The 19500-nt window shown below is 39.3% G+C and overlaps 2 protein-coding genes across 3 annotated transcripts in view; both read right to left on the bottom strand.

Moving 5' to 3' along the window:
• LOC145485612 (uncharacterized) overlaps nt 1–19500 on the bottom strand; it is a 194857-nt gene that overhangs the window by 81807 nt on the left and 93550 nt on the right. The window lies entirely within an intron of this gene.
• LOC145483684 (protein dispatched homolog 1-like) lies at nt 1116–17684 on the bottom strand. 2 transcript variants are annotated; one of them, XM_081462227.1, is made up of 9 exons: nt 17668–17684; nt 15114–15291; nt 13158–14704; nt 11519–11743; nt 9493–9618; nt 8026–8296; nt 6562–6689; nt 3644–3730; nt 1116–3399 (listed from the first exon to the last, which is right to left on the bottom strand). In XM_081462227.1, exons 2-9 carry the CDS (start codon nt 15175–15177, stop codon nt 2764–2766), a joined length of 3084 nt encoding a protein of 1027 aa, XP_081318353.1. In that variant the 5' UTR covers nt 15178–15291; nt 17668–17684; the 3' UTR covers nt 1116–2763. The 2 variants fall into 2 exon arrangements, with proteins under 2 accessions (XP_081318353.1, XP_081318352.1); XM_081462226.1 differs by lacking the exon at nt 17668–17684 and having other exon boundaries at nt 15114–16358.

Here is a 19500-nt window from a genome sequence, read left to right as displayed (position 1 = left end):
TTTCTGTGGTTGATTGTATGCGCCAAGAAAAGACTTGACACTCGCGTTATCTGTCTAAATGAAGAAGTATTGCAAACAAGCTGTCAAACTGTTAGAATAAAAAGTGAACTCATGTTGGGAACTTTCTTTTCCGTTCTGTTATGCATGGTAACCCAATCATCTTCATTGTTTTGTCTCGTCACGCTATTAACTGGTGGACCACATGGAAATCGTTCAATTAACAACACGTGTCGAGTCAAATATAAAGTTTGACCCTCTTGATTGCCCATAACACAAGTCTCACTCAGAGGAATATGAAAAGTCAACACCTCTTGAAAGTGAGAGAAAAGTGAAATTATTTGAGATTTCCGTTGATAAGCTTTCGAAACAAAGCAATGACACAAAACGCGACCAATACGCGCTTGTTTATGTCAGATGTCGACATGACATCGCTTTCGTCGTCAACATTTATGTTTCACGTTGTTTCCAGCCCCAATTCGCTCTCAGCAAAAGCTAATTTGCTCAATCTTCCGAATAAACGATCTCTTCATCGTCTTGGAACTTTTAGTAAGGAGTACACCGTATGTTCAGTTTATCTGCTTTCATAGTTTTCTTTGATACATTGGATAAATTGAATAAATTATACATTGATTTAAAAGTCGACACCAATATAGGTTATTTATGCAAAAGCGTTCAACAACTGCTAAACTTTCCTTAGTTCTGGCTCCTTGTCGAGTCATTGTTCTCTTGTATTCGGTATTCCCATATATGACTTTTGCAACTTGTTCAGTCAACGGTGTGAACAACTCCAGCTGACATAATGCATTTTGTTCATGTTTCGTTTTCAGAACAATGAATTTAAATTGGAAGGTGTAAAACATCTTGAACCATTAACGATTTCGAGCTGAGGGGAACAGGTATTGATCATGACTTCACGAGTATAGTGTTTCTGACCTTTTCCGAAATACCGAGTCCAGAATTTAGAAAAAGAAAATTTGATTTTCATAACATTTAATTTTCGTAAAGTTTGTTTGTTCTCTAATGTACGGTAGCCTTGCGTGAGAATTAATTAAAATACAAATAACATTACATTTTTTAAAATTTGACTTATGCTAGTGCTAACATACCGGAAGCCTGTTTAATTCGTCTTAGTTTAAATCATTTCTGGCTATCATAAGTCTACTGCAATAAGAGCAGAAGAAACTACATATTCTGAAGAAACTATTGACTGACTCTCCATGCCAACACTGTTTATGTGCAGTTTTTGTCTAAAGCTGACGTGGACGAGGTTTATTGACTTTTAAAACATACTACATGCATTTATGGCAATGTCATCGTGTCCAAGAGACTAAAACTAACCTATTTAATTTGATGGTTGGGAAGGCTTTCTGTCAGCGGAAAAAGCCCTCAAATAACACGACTCAAGTTAATACTCTGCCGGGGTTTACAAAAAGTTACTAGTATGTCCACAGACGTTCCGTTCGTCGAGATCAAAAAGTATTATCCGCAGGGGATTTGAAAAAGAGCCCGAACACAAGGGGGTGGCCCTGGGGAAAAACAATGACCACCAACGCGAGGTTTCTGCCTTTAATATATATTAAGGGAAGGGGCTTTGCACGAGGAGAAACATGATTTGATTGGCTAGATTCTTGGCCTAAAATGCTGGTTTCCCTCCCGAAAATACTCACTAGTGGATCTTCACCGCAAACTGTTCGATTACAGCACCTACAGACCTTAACGAAGTTTTAGCAAAAAGTTCTCAATGAATTAAGTCATCTTCGACCAAACACATCAATTCCTCTTCCATTCAGAATTTTACATCTATTTTAAATTTCCTTTGTCAAAACCCGTTAAGGTCTGTAGGTCCTCTACATAAACCGTTTTAGTGAGATATCAACCAGTAAATATATTTCGGAAAGAAAACGTCGTTGAAGTAGCGAAAATCTTGGAATCTTGCTAATCAAAATTATATCTTTATGACCAGCTTTTCCTCTTTGCCAAGGCCCCGCAGCTAAGAGGGACGAGTGGCTCTGGGAATGAAATTGTCCGGTACAGTCGAAGAGCTCCGTGATACTGGCACCTCAATATTATGGACAGTTCACTTGAACCCAGAAAAAAAAAACAGCATTCTTATCATTTCAGTCTCTATAACATGGACACTCGGACGTGCCTCCTTCGCCTTCCCATCCCAGTGATCGACCGTACTATTAACAGTTTTGTGGTACTGTGACACCAACATGAGAGATAGCGTAATGTAAGGAGTGAATCTGTATGATACTGAAACTTAGCTTCAGCTTAAGGGTGAGATTACTAAAGATGAGGTAAGGTGTTTTGAAATGAGAAAGAAACTGGCCACATTTTATGTAACCGTCGATAGCAAATACTATTCTGGAGACCAAACACTCGGTTAAACAAAACTGTTTGTACCTTTAATCGCTCCGTAAATTTCTTTGTTTACAACGCCCTCCGTTTCCTTTGAACCTTTACGTGAATAGGACGAATAAAGACCGTTGACGATAAGAACCTTGAAATACAACAAATTTAACGACGTGAAATTCGCATAGATCCGCCGAGGTACAACCTTGTGTCGAACAGTGTAACACATACTAGAACTACCTGTGACAGTTGTCCGAGCGAAAAACTGGTAACTATAGCACAACATACCGCTGTACAAAAAACTAATGCGACAGCATTAACATTTTATTCTTCAAATGGTTTTGCTTCTGTAAATTATGTTCCTGTAAAATTAATCGATATTTACATTCCCAAGGACATAGCAAGGTTTTACGAGATATCTACAGGAGTAAATGTGCTGTTCTCTCGAGGGGGCTGGGCATGAAATCCTCGTCCATCGCATTGCTGACAAGTGACATCTGTGGGTTTCTTGTTGCGCAGTTTGTCTCTCACATAGCGCACTAGCGGTAGTATTGAACCCCTGCTGCCTTCAGGTCCTACCAGAGCGAGGACAGTGGTGAAGAAAAATAACGCGTAAAATATCGAGAGTCCAATTGTGCAAAAAATAAAGATTCCAAATTGAAAAAAGAAGAGAATTCGCGCAAACAGCATAAAAATGGACGCTCCTACGGTTGTGCACGCGCCTGACAACACAGAAATACCCACGTGACCCAGCGTCTCGCGCACCTTGTCGCCGCGCGAGTGCTTCTGGGAGCGGACGTAGCCGTCTGCGAGATGGACCACGTAATCAACGGCTAATCCAACGACTAGGGTCAGGTTCAGGGACTCGAGTATTCCGAGCTTCCATCCGACTAGTGGAATGATACCGACCACGCCAACCGTGATAAAAGAAATTGTCATACAGCATAGCAATGCCACAATCCAGTTTGTGGTCATGATTATCAACAGGGGTAGAGTAAGGCATAGACCAATGATAATTCCATTTACTGCGCTTCGAACAAGAACCTGTGAAAATGGAAACATAAAGAAGAACGAGACAGTTTTGCAGTGAAACGTAGTAACTAATCCTGAGACAGTGCGGAAGATGAACAACAGCAAGTGTGACAACTTGACTCATTGTAATGATTGCATTCCAAATTGATTAAGAGATGGCAAAATATACTAAAACATCATGAAAAAAATGAACGCAACGCAACGCAAGAAACTCAATATATAAAATACGATTTACTCAGAACTTTATTCTTCAAACCTGTTGTACTTTGATCCAATGCCACGCCAGTGCCGCCTCAGGAGTGGTCTGGAAAGCATTATCACATGATGATGGCATTGCACTCATCTGCAAACAAATTCAGTTTATTCAAAGTTGGAATGCACTTCGGCGCACGAGTTTACCCGTCTATGAATTTTTCAACAAACGTCAGGTTTTGCTACAAAAGGAGAGCACATGGGACTTTTCAAGCAGTACAACATGCGAAGATAGTGGTGGAATGAGTATAGGTGACAACACAAGTTGCTCTTAGACAAAATTCAGGAAGAGAAATAACAAAACTGTCGTCAAAGGTAAACTCAGAACTGACGGGACTGAAAGCCTGAGAAGTTAGTTTTTGAACTGCAATGTGCTTCTGGATGCACGGAGACACTGTCGCCTTGAAAATTAGAAAAGGAACGTTTCTTGTAGGATCTTAACTCAAGTGTCATTCTCTTATGCCTGATTTCATGTTACTTTTGGTTGCTTAGGGAGGTATACATATATTTTGAGCAGGGAACCATTTGATAATCATGTAGGTCCATTGCTTGTTTATTGTCCATGTTGAAAATATATGTTTAGGCAGTCACTTGAGTAAGAAACAAGACAAACAACAAAGTCGTGCCTACACTCCAGGGAGATATATAGGGCTTTGATCTCGAGCTGCTGCTTGGTTTGTCCCACAAATGACTTTTTAAAGAAACACACAACACTCTTTAACAAACATATTTCGGCGGATGCTTTATTCGGAACCCAAGAACACAGCCTAATCTAAGGTGGTTCAAAACAGTAATGTTTCCGTGAGAAGCCTGGGCTCTAACGCGCACTTCAGCACGAGGCGTCACGCGATCACCCGAGGGGTCGCGAGATAGCGCGCGAGATTTAAAGTTTGCAAAAATGGCGGCTCGAGGACTACTTCGTAAAACTTTGTTTCCGCTGACTTTAGAGAGCTGTTTGCGATATCGCTTATTTTTACCTTCGAAAACATCCATCCTTCAGGCAATTTCAAAGGAGAAAGTATTCTTTTTAACCACTGTGCTGGAACGTAAACGAAAATTGTGATGTTGGTGTTGCGATCGATCGCGCCGGTTATCAATCTAAAATACAGCAGGAAAAAACTACTCTTCCGGTTTTGTTCGTCCTTTTACTGTGCCAGTCTCACCTTCGGGTATTTATGGTACTCTTCTACTGCAGATAATGCTGCTAACGACAACAGCGAAAAAGGAAACACTATTTTCGGGTATTTGCGTTTTTTCGCGCGGAATTGCGGGCTTTACTGAGCAGCGGACAGCCTTCATGTGTGCACAAAGTGCGATCTTGCAAAGTCGAGATTTTAATTTATGCATTGAACACGCGTGAAAAATTCCTCATCCTCGAAGCTAATATCTCAAAAACTAATTCGGTGACCCTACTTTTTTAATGCAAAAAATTAGTCAACAGCAAAAGCGGAATGTACGTACGAAATGCGGAATTTTTCCAACTTGGAAATTTCCACTGTTTTAAATTTATGCAAAATCCACTCCACAATTTTTTTTAATCATTTTCCCTCTTTCTTCTTCTGTATGTAATAAAACGATTTTAAACGAACAATTATTCTTGTCACAAGGTCTAAAAAATCGTAAACGAAGCTTTCGACTGTATCGCACAGTCTTCATCAGCGATTAAAGTGAGCTCACGTTGTCACGTGAATGCAAATTGTTTAATCACGTGACAACAGATGGTCAAAAATGGCAGGAAGATCATAGCCCCTGTCTCTGTTCAGTGTTGGGCGTTGACGTCTGATATGGATGGCCTCCTTGATTTTCCTTTTGATATCTACCGACTCTTTATCAAGAATCTTGACTCCTTCCCAGTCGATCTCGTGGTTGGCCTAAGACTGGTGTTCCCGGAATGCAGATGTTGTTTGTTTCTGATGTTCACCCAGTCGCTTCTCCAGAGTTCTCGCTGTCTCGCCAATGCAATGCTCTCCGCAATCGTTGCATGTGATGTCGTATACCACGCCCGTCTTCTTTTCAGTTGGTGTCCTGTCTTTTGGATGGACTAAGATGGACCTCAGCGTGTTGTAAGGCGTGTGGTATGTGCGGATGTCTTGTGCCCTAAAGACTCTACTAAGATGTTCTGAGAGTCCAGACACATAAGGCAGGCTTACGGAGGTTGGTCTAGGTGTCTCCAAGGTGCTGTTCTCCTAACTTGTGGGGCTGGGTCGAGAAGGGACTTTAAATATCCAGCGTTTGTAACCATTTGCGAGTAGAGCATTCTGGATGTGCCGTACTTCCTTTGCCTTATCTTCCTCCTCGCTAGCAAGGTGTTCTGCTCTGTGTAGGAGGGTCCTCACAACTGAACGTTTATGATGTAGATGATGGTTGGAGGGGAAATTGAGAAGGAGGCCATCCATATCAGACGTCAACGCCCAACACTGAACAGAGACAGGGGCTATGATCTTCCCGCCATTTTTGACCATCTGTCACGTGATTGAACAATTTGCATTCACGTGACAACGTGAGCTCACTTTAATCGCTGATGAAGACTGTGCGATACAGTCGAAAGCTTCGTTTACGATTTTTCAGACCTTGTGACAAGAATAATTGTTCGTTTATTTACACACCAAGGTCAAGAATGAGCGTACATAGTCAAAAAGATTTTAATAAAACAATATAGGATCACCGGCCTAGCTTTTAAGATAAATGGAATCGATGGTAAAAAGTGGGTCAAGTTTGTTACTATGCAACAGAACAGTGCACCCTTATTTATGACTTAACCACAATGAAAGGTACAGTGGAAAGTTTCCTTAAAAAATAGCACAGCCATTCAAAGCAGTACAGTTCCAAGCCTGAAAAACCGCACCTAGTTCTAAAAGTCTCAAAAAAAAAAACAACAGAAAACTGTTTTGAGCCACCTCAAGTGTAAACAAGTTTTAGTACCTTTTGGTTTACAAATTCCTCCCAAGCATCATAGGTAACAAGTCCTTTCTTGTATCCTAAGCTACCCATAGTCATTGTGGTATGGACCTTGATTCCGGCGTACAAAAGATTGTTGCCATATTTACCACCTAAATCAGTATTACATAAATAAATAAATAAATTATCAATACCAAGATTCCAGACGAAGTAAAAGTATAGAGATGACGAAGACAGAACGTTGAGATAACTGTAAAGTGAGAGGAACAACAAATCATTTCGCCGATCTTACAGAGAGCGTGTCATTTAGTTCTCTTAATTGCAAAAGTGGTTAACGCATACCAAGTTAAAGAGCATATCGTAGTTCCCATTAAATTGACACATAATTCTGTAACATGCGCGTGAATTGTTCAGTACTCCATTAAGTTCGATCCTTAAGGGCCCATTAACCGATTTAAGCGCGCGCTCGCGCGCGTTGCTAAGGAGGTGAAATTTCACTCCCGATTACTTACGTCAGTCTGAGCGCGGAAAATAAAAACAACTCAATAACTTCCAAATTCGCTAAACATTTTCGATGTTTTTCTTTGTGTTTCACAAAATGCAAAGTAAAAAAAGTACAAGCAACGACAAAATAAGAGAAAGACAGAAAAACAAGAGCAATAGAAAGAGAAAAACTAACTCCGTGTGGCTTTGTTTGATCTTACCGAAGTGCGCTGGTAGTGTAAATTGCGCACGCGCTGATAGGGTAACTTCCAATATATATCGGGCGCACTTCCGGTTTCTTTAAATGCTAAAGGAAACGCGGTTTTCCATTAAATCCAGCCTTTTTTGACGGATTTCGATTAACGCCAACGTTGGAAACATAGCTATGCATTCCTTTTTCGAAATCATGCTTTTTTCAGAAAATTGCGAATATTTTAATATTTTGAAATTCCCTCAAGATCCGACCTTTTAGAAATGAAACAAAATCTATGCATAGCGTAATGAGAATTTATATCAAAATATTAAATCAGCAAAAAAAAATCCCGATAAAGTAATTTGCCTGGGAGCCTTTGCGTTTTTTCAGTATTAGTCACATGACCATGGGCGTGGCCTGATGACGTCATCATTAGTGTTGCTGATCATGAAAAAGTTAAAACAAATGAAATAACTCTGAACTGACTAAAAATGATGAGATTACATTAGAATAAATTTTCCTTAGCAACGGCTCGAAAAGATCGGTTAATGGGCCCTTAAATACCTTCTCTTCTAAACATAACATCATTTAAAGTGAGAATGTCCATCCAAAGACCTCCAGGGGAGTAGGGGCCAATTGATATGCAATAATTTGATTGTTAGCAAATTATCTATCCACTTCCCTACTTTTTCTTGAGAGAACTCAGAACTATGTCAACATATTTAGATCCTCTATTTTCTACATAAAAGACACTAATAATTACGTAAGGGGCAGCTTAATTTTCTTAGGGAGTACAATTTCAAAACGCTTACCTTGAAAGCTGGGTGTCTTCAACTTAGACGTTGGATCAACCTGCCCTCCAAGGAGCCGACCATAGGTGACAAAATCATCGTTGTTGTATGACGTGTTACCACGAGTCAACCAATAGCCAAGTGCCATCTCAAAGAAACGATAGTACGCTTGCGAAAGTTTCGAAGTGTTGTACAATTTAGGGTTGTATTGCATCAAGGTTCTCATTTTTTCGCTGTTTAAAGGGAAGCTAAAATCCGTACCATTTGGATATTTGGACTTTTTTGCTTCATCCTGTCGATAAAAAGAAGTGAAAAAAGGTTGATAAAGGTTACACATGAGACATGTTGCACGATACTGACTTGTTATACTAGTCTCTGACTACATAAGCCTCGGGGGAGGGGGGGTGGAGGAGGGGGGAGAGGGGGACTCCCCTATGAAAAGGTCGGGGATGGTCGTCGTCTCGCTTAGGGGTATAAATCACTTAGGGTGTTCATGAAGAAACGCCACTATTTTTATCTGTCAAAGTATATTTTAGGGTGCACTTGAAGAAATAATAGTAAAAACCGCTGTTATTTCCATTTTTAGGCTCGATTTCCGCCGGTCTCTCGAATCCGGTCTACTACCTGAACAGCGGCTGGTAATCGAGTCTGTTTTGTTTGAAGTGGTATCTTTAAGGGGTCAAATAAAGCTCGAGCCACCCCCAGATTGTTCTGCTTTAGGGTTTTAATTCCAATTTTCCGACGAGGATCCCCGACCTTTTCATATGGGAGTTCCCCGGGTACGTAAGGCTGCAGAAAGGAGAATATTGGTCTCAATATTCAGAGTAAACTTACGTCATGTTTATTTGCACGACTATTCCTTCTTAATATAAATCTACTATTGTTCTTGCTCACTATCTATTCTGTGCATGTAAATAGTGTGCCTAGCAGTTGTTGAAGTTTAGCAGTGTGCGGTTGTCAACAAAATGACGGCCGCTTCTTTGCGTTTTCGAAGTGTCTGTGGAGAAGATTTAGATAAAGTTTTAAACGAGTAGTAGATTTATACTAAAACAATTAGATTATTCGCTGTCAAATTCTATGTGGGATAGTTCACCACTAAATTTTCTCCGATTCTTATTGGTTTAATTTGATCATGTGACGCAACAGTGTTTATCGGCGGAGAGACACTATCGGCCCATCGTGCCCGTCCGAGGAAAATACCCGGATAGATAGTACTCTTCGGTGAACATTTTTCTGTAAACAGGCTGTACGCATGAATGAATATTGATTGATCTGCACTTTGTGGGTTTTTGTCTGTTTTCTTTTTCAAATTTTACATTTGGCTTTCACGCCCTTTGGAAATTTGATGTTCTTAAAACTAGCATGTTTTCCCTTGAAGATTCGCTTCTTGGGTAAATATTTGTTTTAAGAACACCAAATATACTCGAGGCAATTATCAGCCGATAGTTCCTCGACAGAAACACTCTCATAATAGAGCGAAAAACTCACCTTAAGAAATGTACTCATGTCCTGAAGAAAGCAGCGTATGTCTGGCTCACCAGTAACCGCATTCCGTCGTATCTTCAACTGCTCCAGTTTATCAGCACTCAAACTTTTTAACTCTTTGCAGAAATCCTAAAGAAAAATAACCAATTTGTGTTAAAACTAATTTGTTGGTTTTATTTTCTTTTAACGAAAATCCCTAAAATTAGAATACTTCAGATGAAAAGATAGTAAATAAAGTGAAATGAGTTATTCAGAGGTACTTCTGTGGTAGTGCCTTGTCCTCGTATTTTATTTTTATCACTGACCGAATGGCTGGTAAATTCTATTATCAGTAACCAATTTAAGACCAAAAAAAAAAAGAAGATTAAAAAAACGAAATAACAGCATGACCTCTCGCAATCCTTTGAAGAACAATGCATGATCTGACTTTGTGGATTAGCACTGAATTATCCGGGCCGAAATAGTTTTAAATCGGTTTTACTCAGCTTCTAGATATCAGCCACCGCGGAGAGGGAGACCTTTTAATACATAAGCTGATTTTAAATTAACAAGCTTGTCTTCGGCAGTTTCAAAAAGCGGTTTAAAATTTTTCACAAAGCGAAGCTACGGACTAAGTAAGTGTCTACACCAAAACATGTGACTTTCACTTGGTCGATCTCATTGAAACATTTATCGATTAATTTAAGCAACTATTGGTTTGCAAAATAGGTCGAAAGCATGAACGATTTTAAAATCTAGAATGCTTTGTGATTCCTGAAACAAAACAGGTGTGGAGTAAGCCAAAACTATAGCTGATATCCAAGCATGCAATTGAAATTGATTGTTGAACTGTTTAACAAACAACTGCTTGATTACAGTCTAGATGTGTTTAAGGTCATTTCACTGAAATAGAACCTGCACTGAGATTATTTTTGTGAAACTTTTCCTATTGATTGTTTATATTATAGGAACTTAAATTTTGAAATGAAAATGGGGGTCCCCATGTTCGTTTAGGAGCAACGGCACCTTGTTTATACCCAATAAATCCTCATAGAGCGTTTTCACATCACGTCAAGGCAGCCATATTGGTGTTCCAAGACAATGAAACAGCGGCCAAGTTGGTGTACCAAACCAATCCTGTGGGAGTTGAACTCTTTTCTTATGTAAACACTTTCTTTTGTTCCAATAAATTTGCATGGCTGCTGGTCACGTGAGTGAAAACGCTCTATAATAGCACCATGATTGTAGTCACGACTGCTTGCTAAATTCACGTTTCCGACGATTGTTTTTTTGTTCTACACTGAGAATTGGTCCATATTTATTTTACACAGAGAAAGTTATTACTCAATTTAAAACAACAGAAAAAAATGACAGGTCACCATACTCGTTTGCGAGAAAATGATGATTTACCTCTATGGCGAGGTCCAGCCGTAAAGAAAAAGCCGCCATTTTAATGCGTGCGCGCTAATCACGCGTGAAATTATGCGCAGTAGGGATGCGCAATGCAATACTGGGGAATGACCTTAAAAAGGGAAAGCATGTGGCCAGCTTGTTAATAAGCGGAGGGAAAAGGAAGAAAAGGAATAAATCCTAGGCTCCTCCTCTGGTTTTGCCATTGCCGAATGACTGACGGACTCAATAAACTGGCTGAATGACTAATTGATTGATTGATTCACTCATCAGTGGTCAAGTGAATTGCTGATCCATTAATCTTTTTAATCTAACAGATTTGCGGACGGACGAACTTACTAGCTGACGAATAGACAGATAGACAGACAGACAGACAGACAGACAGACAGACAGACAGACAAACGAACTGGCCAATTGATCGACTTGCGGACCAACGGACTGACTGACTGACTTACAAACAGACGGTCATGGACTGAAAAATTGACTTACTGATGCCGCACTCACTAACGTTCTGACAGACCGACAGATTGAATTACTGACTGAATGATTTAGCTCATCGTAGTTGATTAATAAAGGACATATCTTCTCGGGAAATCTAACAGCTGCCCCAACAAAGTATTCCACTGTTAACAAATCTTACCAGCATCGCTAACTGACATGGCGGAGGGTTCAGATCAAAGCTTCTGTCCAGCACAGTGTTTCCCTTGCAGTTGAAGTCTGTGAAGTGACATTCACTGCGGTCTTGATTCTTTAAACCCCATACGATGTACAAGTTGATCACATTGTCTTCTGAGCTCGGTTTAAAGGCGACCGCCGTCAGCCGCTTTACACTGTGCCAGTTTGTTCCCTTTCCCCAAATATTAACCTACAAAAAAATGAGATCATTACAGTGCAATTCAGAATAACGGAACGTAGAAACAAGAGATTTAATGGGATCGACAAAAGTCGATATCTGCGCAAAATAGGCCAATTTCGACATTTTAAAATTCTAACTTGGCTCCGAGGTTTAAGGAATAAAACATAAGACATAAAACATAACTTATTCATCCTCGACAACGATGTGATTTTTTTTTTTGTTTTATTCCCCCAAGCCTCGGGGCCAAGTTAGAATTTTAAGATATTGAAAATGGCCTATTTTAGTTTAAAAAGGCTTCAGAACCTAAAAACTTTTCTTCGCGAGATCTCCCTAGAAATACGAATATTTAAAACAAAGGAAAAGATAGAACCTTGCAAGTGCATATTTAATAGGTTTTCATGATTTCAAATTTCAAACTCGCACAGTTACCTGTTTATTTAAATAAGTATCCAAGTTAAAAAAAATGTATTAAGCTACTTAAAGTAAAGATTGTGTACGCTTATGTATATTCAAATGCAGAAGAAATATTATCAGCATGAAATATAAGCAGAGCTGGGGACCTACGGCAAATAAGAACTGTAAATTATGCAGATGAAACTGCTTCTACTCTGACGGAGGCAACTGAATGTTGCCAAAAATTTAGTCTTTAACAAAGTTCTTATAAGATCGATTTTACTGTTTTAGATCACTTAAAAAATATGTCGTTTTTTCAAAAGAAATATTAAACGTTAAGGCTCCGTCCACGCTACGCGAGAAATTTGAAACGGCGTTTCAGTCTGTAAACGTATTAAATGTTTTCCGTCCATACTACACCGAAGAAATTTCAAAACGCAACAATCACCGGTCATTTTGGATTTGTCTTTGAGTAAAACTAGGACAGGGAAATCACTTGATTATCGTGGCGTCATCGTCAGTTTTCCGTTTTTAAAATGCTTTCCGTCCACACTAAACCGCAAAGCTGGCGTATTCAAATTCCTTCCGTTTGAAGAACGTTTCCGAAAAGCTCCATTTTCGTGACGGATTAGTGTGGACGGTAGGCCTCACCGTAGAAATAAAGCTGCGTTTTCAAATTTCTCCTGCGTAGTGCGGACCGGGCCTAAAACGTCAATTATTCGGCCTTATGTGCGTGCTCCCACTGAAAAGTCACTGCGTAAAAAAACGCCGGAAAAACTGTAGCCACAGCAAGAGACTTTCACTTTATGTCCAGGAAACGAACTCTTTCGTTTGAATAATTTTTCGCAAGAGCCAAAGCTTCCAATTTCTGTTGAACTAACCCAGTAGACGTTGTCTCGACAATGTTGTCCGGAGAAGAAACCTCTCCTACAGAAACGGAATACACAGTAAACTGCCAGAGACAATTTACGATAACATAGCTGCTTTTACTCTGATTTCAGTCAAACCGGGGCAAAGATATCTATATTACCTGCTCCTCGTCGACCTTTATCCGTGTTGCATACGTCACTGACAGGCAGATAAACACGGTGAATACAACAATTATAATCCACCGGGTAACTTTATGGCCAACAACTTTGTCAAAGAAAACTCCTCCAAAGAGCCTGGCCACCAGTCGAGTGTGACTGCTTGAAACAGATTCCAGCGAAGAATCTTTCTCTTCTTCAATGTCTCCTGTGAGTGTTGGTGAAATCCGGTTGTCCCGTGGATTCCTGTCACAGAAAATGTGGAACACCTTGCAGCAAGGCCACTTCCAATTCTTCCAGTAGAGCTCGTGAGTAATTACAACTGTCGGGAAGAATATGATCACGGAGCAGTAGTTGACAAAGACAAGCAATGCGGAAAACGTACCGAATGACGAAACGCCTAGCAACGGCGAAAACACGTTAGAAATGAAAGCCACCATTGTTGTAAACGATGTTATGAACATGGCACCAGCTGCATGGGAGTACACATGAGAAAACCGACTGACCAGATTTGGATAGACTTTGTCCTTTGACGCACGCCAAGTGTCACAGAAGACAAATACATCATCAGCCCCAATACCAAGAATGATGAAAACGGACAACACGTGAAAAATGCCGATGTATCGGAAATCGAAGACAATTCTGTAGATTAAGTTAGCGCCAAAAAAGCTAGAAAAGATACTGAACAGTCCCCATCCAGTAATCCAAAGAGACCGAGTCTGAAACAGCACGAAAAAGAAAATAAATGCGAAACTGCCAAGCACAAGTAAGAGATCAAAAATGACTTGTCTGGACACAGCATCGAAAAACAGCGATCTGAGGTTGTAGTAAAATTTCATTTCACCGACACCTGATTCGTAAAGCTCGTCAAGCTTTTCAGCAAATGCTTCTCCCGAATGTTTTTGTGCAAAGTCCCACTGATCATCTGGCCGGTCCGCTGTGCTTTGAAAACCTTTAAAAGGAAAACCGAGGCTAAGGAATGTTCGAGTGTAAAGCGAGGTCGCGGTTTTTGAATTAATCACCGCGTCTTTACCGAGGTGATAATCTAAGATTGCTCTCGTGTGGTTCATGGATTTTGCAGCGCTTAAAACTCGGGGGATGTTATCAAATTCGGTATCGTTTAGCAACCGATGAAACTTTTGATAAGAGCCATCGAAAAACCTAATTATTGAAGTGGGTTGTTTGCACTGGCTGTTTTGCGTCTTCAAACACAACTTCTGTCGAAAAACCTCGTTGGCAAACAATTCTCGTTCGGTTTTCTGAATCAACTTCAGGTTCTCCTTGGTGAAAATGTTCCCATTTTCCATCTCGTATATCAATTGCAGCATGTCGTATTTCGCCGCTCGTTCTCCTTGAACACCGAGCGAGGCAGCGTTTAAATCGATTTGCGGGTCTTGGTCAACAAAGTTCCAAGCATCCGCTCTGAGTTTGGAATCATCCTGCTCGAGGTTAAGAGGAACTTGAGAGAAGTCCGCCGGAATAATATCATAACCAGTAGTATGAAGAATTGCTGTTAATATGATAACTGAGAAATGGGCAGCGAGGGCCAAACCTAAACAGGGGTTTAACAAACGGAAGTTTACATTAATTTACGACGAACATTTAATAAAACACATATTTAGTCGTATTTCGCGGAGCAGTTTAATAAAAAGAATTGGCATCTCCAGCACCACTTGTTATATATTTAACCAGTTATTTTGAACATGAGATTCATCAATCGGTTTGCCTGTAACCAAGCCTATCCATTTAAAGAAGAACTAAAATTGAACGAACTTAACAACAGCGTCGCTTCTATTGCTAGCTTGTAACCTGAACACAACCCAGAATTCGCCTGGTAGCATGTAACCTGAACACAACCCAGAATTCGCCTGGTAGCATGTTACCCATGTCATCATCCGGGCTTGTTTCATGACTCTCGGCGACATAAACCGAAGACAAATGAAACGGAAAGGTCGACTTACCAAAGCAAAGCTTAGGACGTCCCACAATCACCTTGCAGTATGGCAAAATCTTGTTCCTGGTCATTTCAAAATGCTAGCTTGTGGCTTGAAGTAATCCAAGGATCAACTCAAACTTAGCTGTAGCAGATTTGCGATGGTGCGATGTGTTGTATGTGTTGTCGTTTCGAGCTGTTTTCACCTGCTTGGAGAACGAGCGAAACTTATTTAAATAATACCGAAGTGACGTCATAAATGTTCATTCTGGTCAAGACAGATTGACAATGAGAAACATGAAATGTCACCATCGGAAGCCTTTGTTCACTTTACAAAAGGACTTTTCTTCGTTCAATTGCAATGCATAGCTAGACTGTATTATTAAAGTATTTTAGTATGGCTGCTACAGCGGCATGCAGTCCTGTATAATTCGTCGATTGAAATCAGGCGGGAACTTTTGGTACTTAGTTATGTAACCGAAAATTCTACTAAATATCTTACAGACAATAATTTCAAATCTCGTTTGAAGTTGAGTTTCAAAGAAAGATGACCTATCATCCGGTCAGTACACGCATACAAACGAGAATAAGCTAGATATTTTGTTAAAATGTAAATAGGGAGCTTAAGGAAACCACGAAAGCAACGACAACGTCACCAAACAAAAGGCTTAATGAGCAGAATAATAACTATGTCGGAGTGAGTTATAGATATTTGTACATTTCGTAGCCGTTCGCTGCAAAACAACAACGAGAAATGACCAAGTTCTGAGTATTTTGGAGAACGTGAACCACAACAGCCAAGTTTTCGTATTTCCTTTTAGAATTCAACTCTATCATTACATATTTAGCCTGAGCAAGTTTTTAGATAGGTTGACAAGATCTGAACGATTCAGACAAAATAAATTCAGTTTTTTACCAGGCGTCGTCCTCGGCGTCGCCGTTGTCATTGCTTTAGTTTCCTATGTCTTTTAAGCTCAACAAATTTACCTCCATGAAGTTGAAAATAGAATTTTGATGAAATGAAGAAAATGTAAATTTTTAAACCTGTCAGAGTTGGACAAACACAAAAAGGTTCCTAGCACCTGCCTGTATCTTTCAGTCTGTAATTTTAATATCACATAATCACCGGAGACTGCTGTATAGCCCTTATGAGATCAGTGTAAAATTATTTGTATTTAACTGTGATATACGAACATTATTTTATCGATACCTATCCCCACCAGGCCGCAAGATAAATACATGCACAGTGAAGCCTGTGAAAAGCATAATCATGGGATTACAGTTAGATTTTAAATTACTTAGCTTGTTATGAAGATTAATGTTAAATGTTGTAAAACACACATATAACTTCAAAAATACGTTATCAAGCATAAATGATATCAAGACCTGGATGTGAAGAGAGGAAAATTAGATTTCAGGTTTGTTGTGATTATTTGTGGATTGTTGTCTATCAACAATGACAACAATTCGGTTTACAATCGACTGACTGAAAACCAAACCAATTAGTGCGGTTGTCAACTAAGTGCCGTAAAGCCAAAACCAAACCAATATTAGAGCGTTGAAAGTAATCAGACAATTACTTTAGTCTCGGTTTTGGTTTTACGACACTCAATCGAAAACTGCTCTATACTTACCAGTTAGACTACTCAACCAATCTCAAACCGTAATAAAACCAAAAGCAAAGTAATTGCCTGATTACTTTTGACACCCAATTGAAAATCGCTCAAGCATCTGTTTGCTAATTTGTCTCCTTGGTGATAAACGAAAACGCTCTGCCGTTGTGTTCTGGACGTGAAGCGTATATCCCTTTTATGTTTTTTGTCTCCATTTATCATTCGCCGGCAAATTGCCCTTTGTTGAACATTGCGATAAAAAATTGTCGTGATAGGGAGCTTCGGCGTCAGCAACGTCGAGGACGGCACCAAGTAAAAAATGAACTTAGATTTTACTTTTCAATGTCGCAATCATCTAGACCTGTTCAGATCTAAAAGCTCAGCTTTTCATAACCTGAATAGGTAATGACAGTGTTCATTTCTAAACGAAAATTGGAAAAATTGGCCGTCGAGGCCCATGTTCCTCAAAATACTCAGAACTTTGTCAGAGGACGGAAGACGGCTAAGAAAGGCGGTCAAGAAATGGTGTAAAGAACGCTTGTGCTAACATGCTAACCGCATTAAAAATTTCAGAATCTTGATGATTTATTTCTTTGAGAGGATTTTGTAGTAAAAACTAACGATAAAAAATCAGGACGTTTAGAGTGAGAGTAAAAAATAGATGAAATTAGCATATATATGTATCTAACAGTAAAAAATGTCACGAACGATAGAATGCGATAAAATATGTCAGTAAGATAAGTGATAAAAATATTTACGAAGTTAAAAAGTAGACTGGTAGACTGCACAAGACTGTTTGGGTAGTGCAGTCGGGCAAAGGTCTCTTTAAAGCGTTCACATTCCTCATGAAACAACTTCCAAGTAGATGAGAGCTCAAACGCACGATAAAGCATGGTGTTCAACAGTGACTGTCGTGCAGTCTACCATCCGTCAATTCATTAATTCAAAAGGGTCTGAAGATTTACGTACCTAAGTATATGAGAAGACAGAAGCTCCAGTTAGAGTCGTGCTGCCTTTTAAAGACCAGAAATCTGCCAACGCAGTACGCAGACAGCTTAGCGACCTCATTCGAAAGATCAATGCAGAAATTAGCCCAGTGTACACAAGTCGAAGGATCAAGGACGATATCAAAGTGAGGGAAGACAAGCCGCCCCTAGTGAATAAGCTATGCGTAGTGTATTGTCTTAAGCGTGACCTGTTTAGTGCAGGTTTTGTCGGCCTACACCAACGAATCGAAGACCACAAAGACCACATGGATCGGCAGTTGGAAACCACCTAAGAGAGCAATGTGTAAAGAAGCCGGATGACATCGAGCAAGGTTTTAAAATTTTAAGAAAGTGTCAGAACAAATTTTACTGTCTTATTTTCGAATTGTTTTTTTCTACCAACACTGAACAAACAGTGTGATTCAATTCGCATTGAATTCTTTGTTCAGATCAATGCGTTAAGTTTATTAGTATTGTTTTATTGTTTTATTGTCTCATTTTATTGTCTCATTTTATTTTCTCATTTTTTAACTTCGTAAATATTTTTATCACTTATGCTACTCATTTTGTTGCATTCTACCGTTCGTGACATTTTTAACTACTGTGACTATTGTTTTACTGTTAGAAACATATTTATGCTAATTTTATAATTTTTATTCCCACTTGAAAATGACCTCGGAGAGGTCGAAACGTCGTAATTTCTTAACGTTACTTTTTATTACAAAAAAAATTCAGAATAAAAAATGAAAATTTCGCAAAATAAGTAGAAAAACGAAACGGAAGAATCTTCGAGTGAAGTACCTTGTAAAAAGACGCTTGTAAATTAGGAGAAGGCATGAAGCAAGGAAAAATGTCAATCAAACTTATGTGAATACACAGGGAAAAGCGAAAATTGTCTAAGGTCTTTTACTAACTGAAAGAGTTCTCAAATCTGATTGGTTGAGAACGGCACAATTTTCGATTAATTTAAGGGCAAATTCACGCAGATTGAAATTGAGTCTAATGCAATGTAACGGTCAACTGACTCAGCAGTCTTCTGTCACTCTAATGGAAATGTCTGCGTCGAAGAATGAAAACGATTGTCGCATTCCAGAAGTGAATTCTGTGGCAATACAGGAGCTAGCAAAACGGAACTCAAAAGGTCCTCGGAGAACCAAATAGCAGCAAATGCTTTCTGAGTGCCAAAAACTAGATTAATGTATTCAAGAACCGCGAATGCATCGGGCAACATATTAAGAATGATTTTCTCAGAATGTCGAGAATTGAAAGACAATCATGAAAAAAATACATTTTTCTTTTATTTCGCAAAAAACACCTTTGGGTGAACTTATTCAAGGAAAATAGCTTAGAGCTCGAACGATTTTTTATGGAAAGAAATTTCGTTATAAAGGCGGTTTTCGGGCCTAAAATATCCAAAATTTCACGTTTCTTTACGAAAACAGCGGGGCCGTAAGAACGATCCTATTATTCTATTCTTATACTTTAAAATCGTGAAATAAGTTTCTTGAAGTTTTGTTTGTAGCATTTTAGCTAAGCGTATTTGTAAAGCCGCCATTTGTGTCTCTTGGAAAGGAAAAAATAAAGGCAAACTTTGACTAGTATAAATGGCCTCTTGTAAATACCATTTGGTCGAATATCCATATTTTAGGAAAAATTGGTTATTGTTTTTTCCACCAGGAAAGTTATGAACTGTTGCGGCATGTGAGCGAGTTCAAGTTTATGCAAATCACGAGGTTATTCGTTGGAAGTTAATGGTTTAAAACAGGAAAGAAGGACTCACCGTTACTTACGTTCCTTCTGCTGCTATATTCCCAGT

This window comes from Orbicella franksi, chromosome 4 (assembly GCF_964199315.1).
Source record: "Orbicella franksi chromosome 4, jaOrbFran1.1, whole genome shotgun sequence".
Classification (NCBI taxonomy): Eukaryota; Metazoa; Cnidaria; class Anthozoa; order Scleractinia; family Merulinidae; genus Orbicella; species Orbicella franksi.
This window is presented reverse-complemented; position numbering and strand designations above follow the sequence as displayed.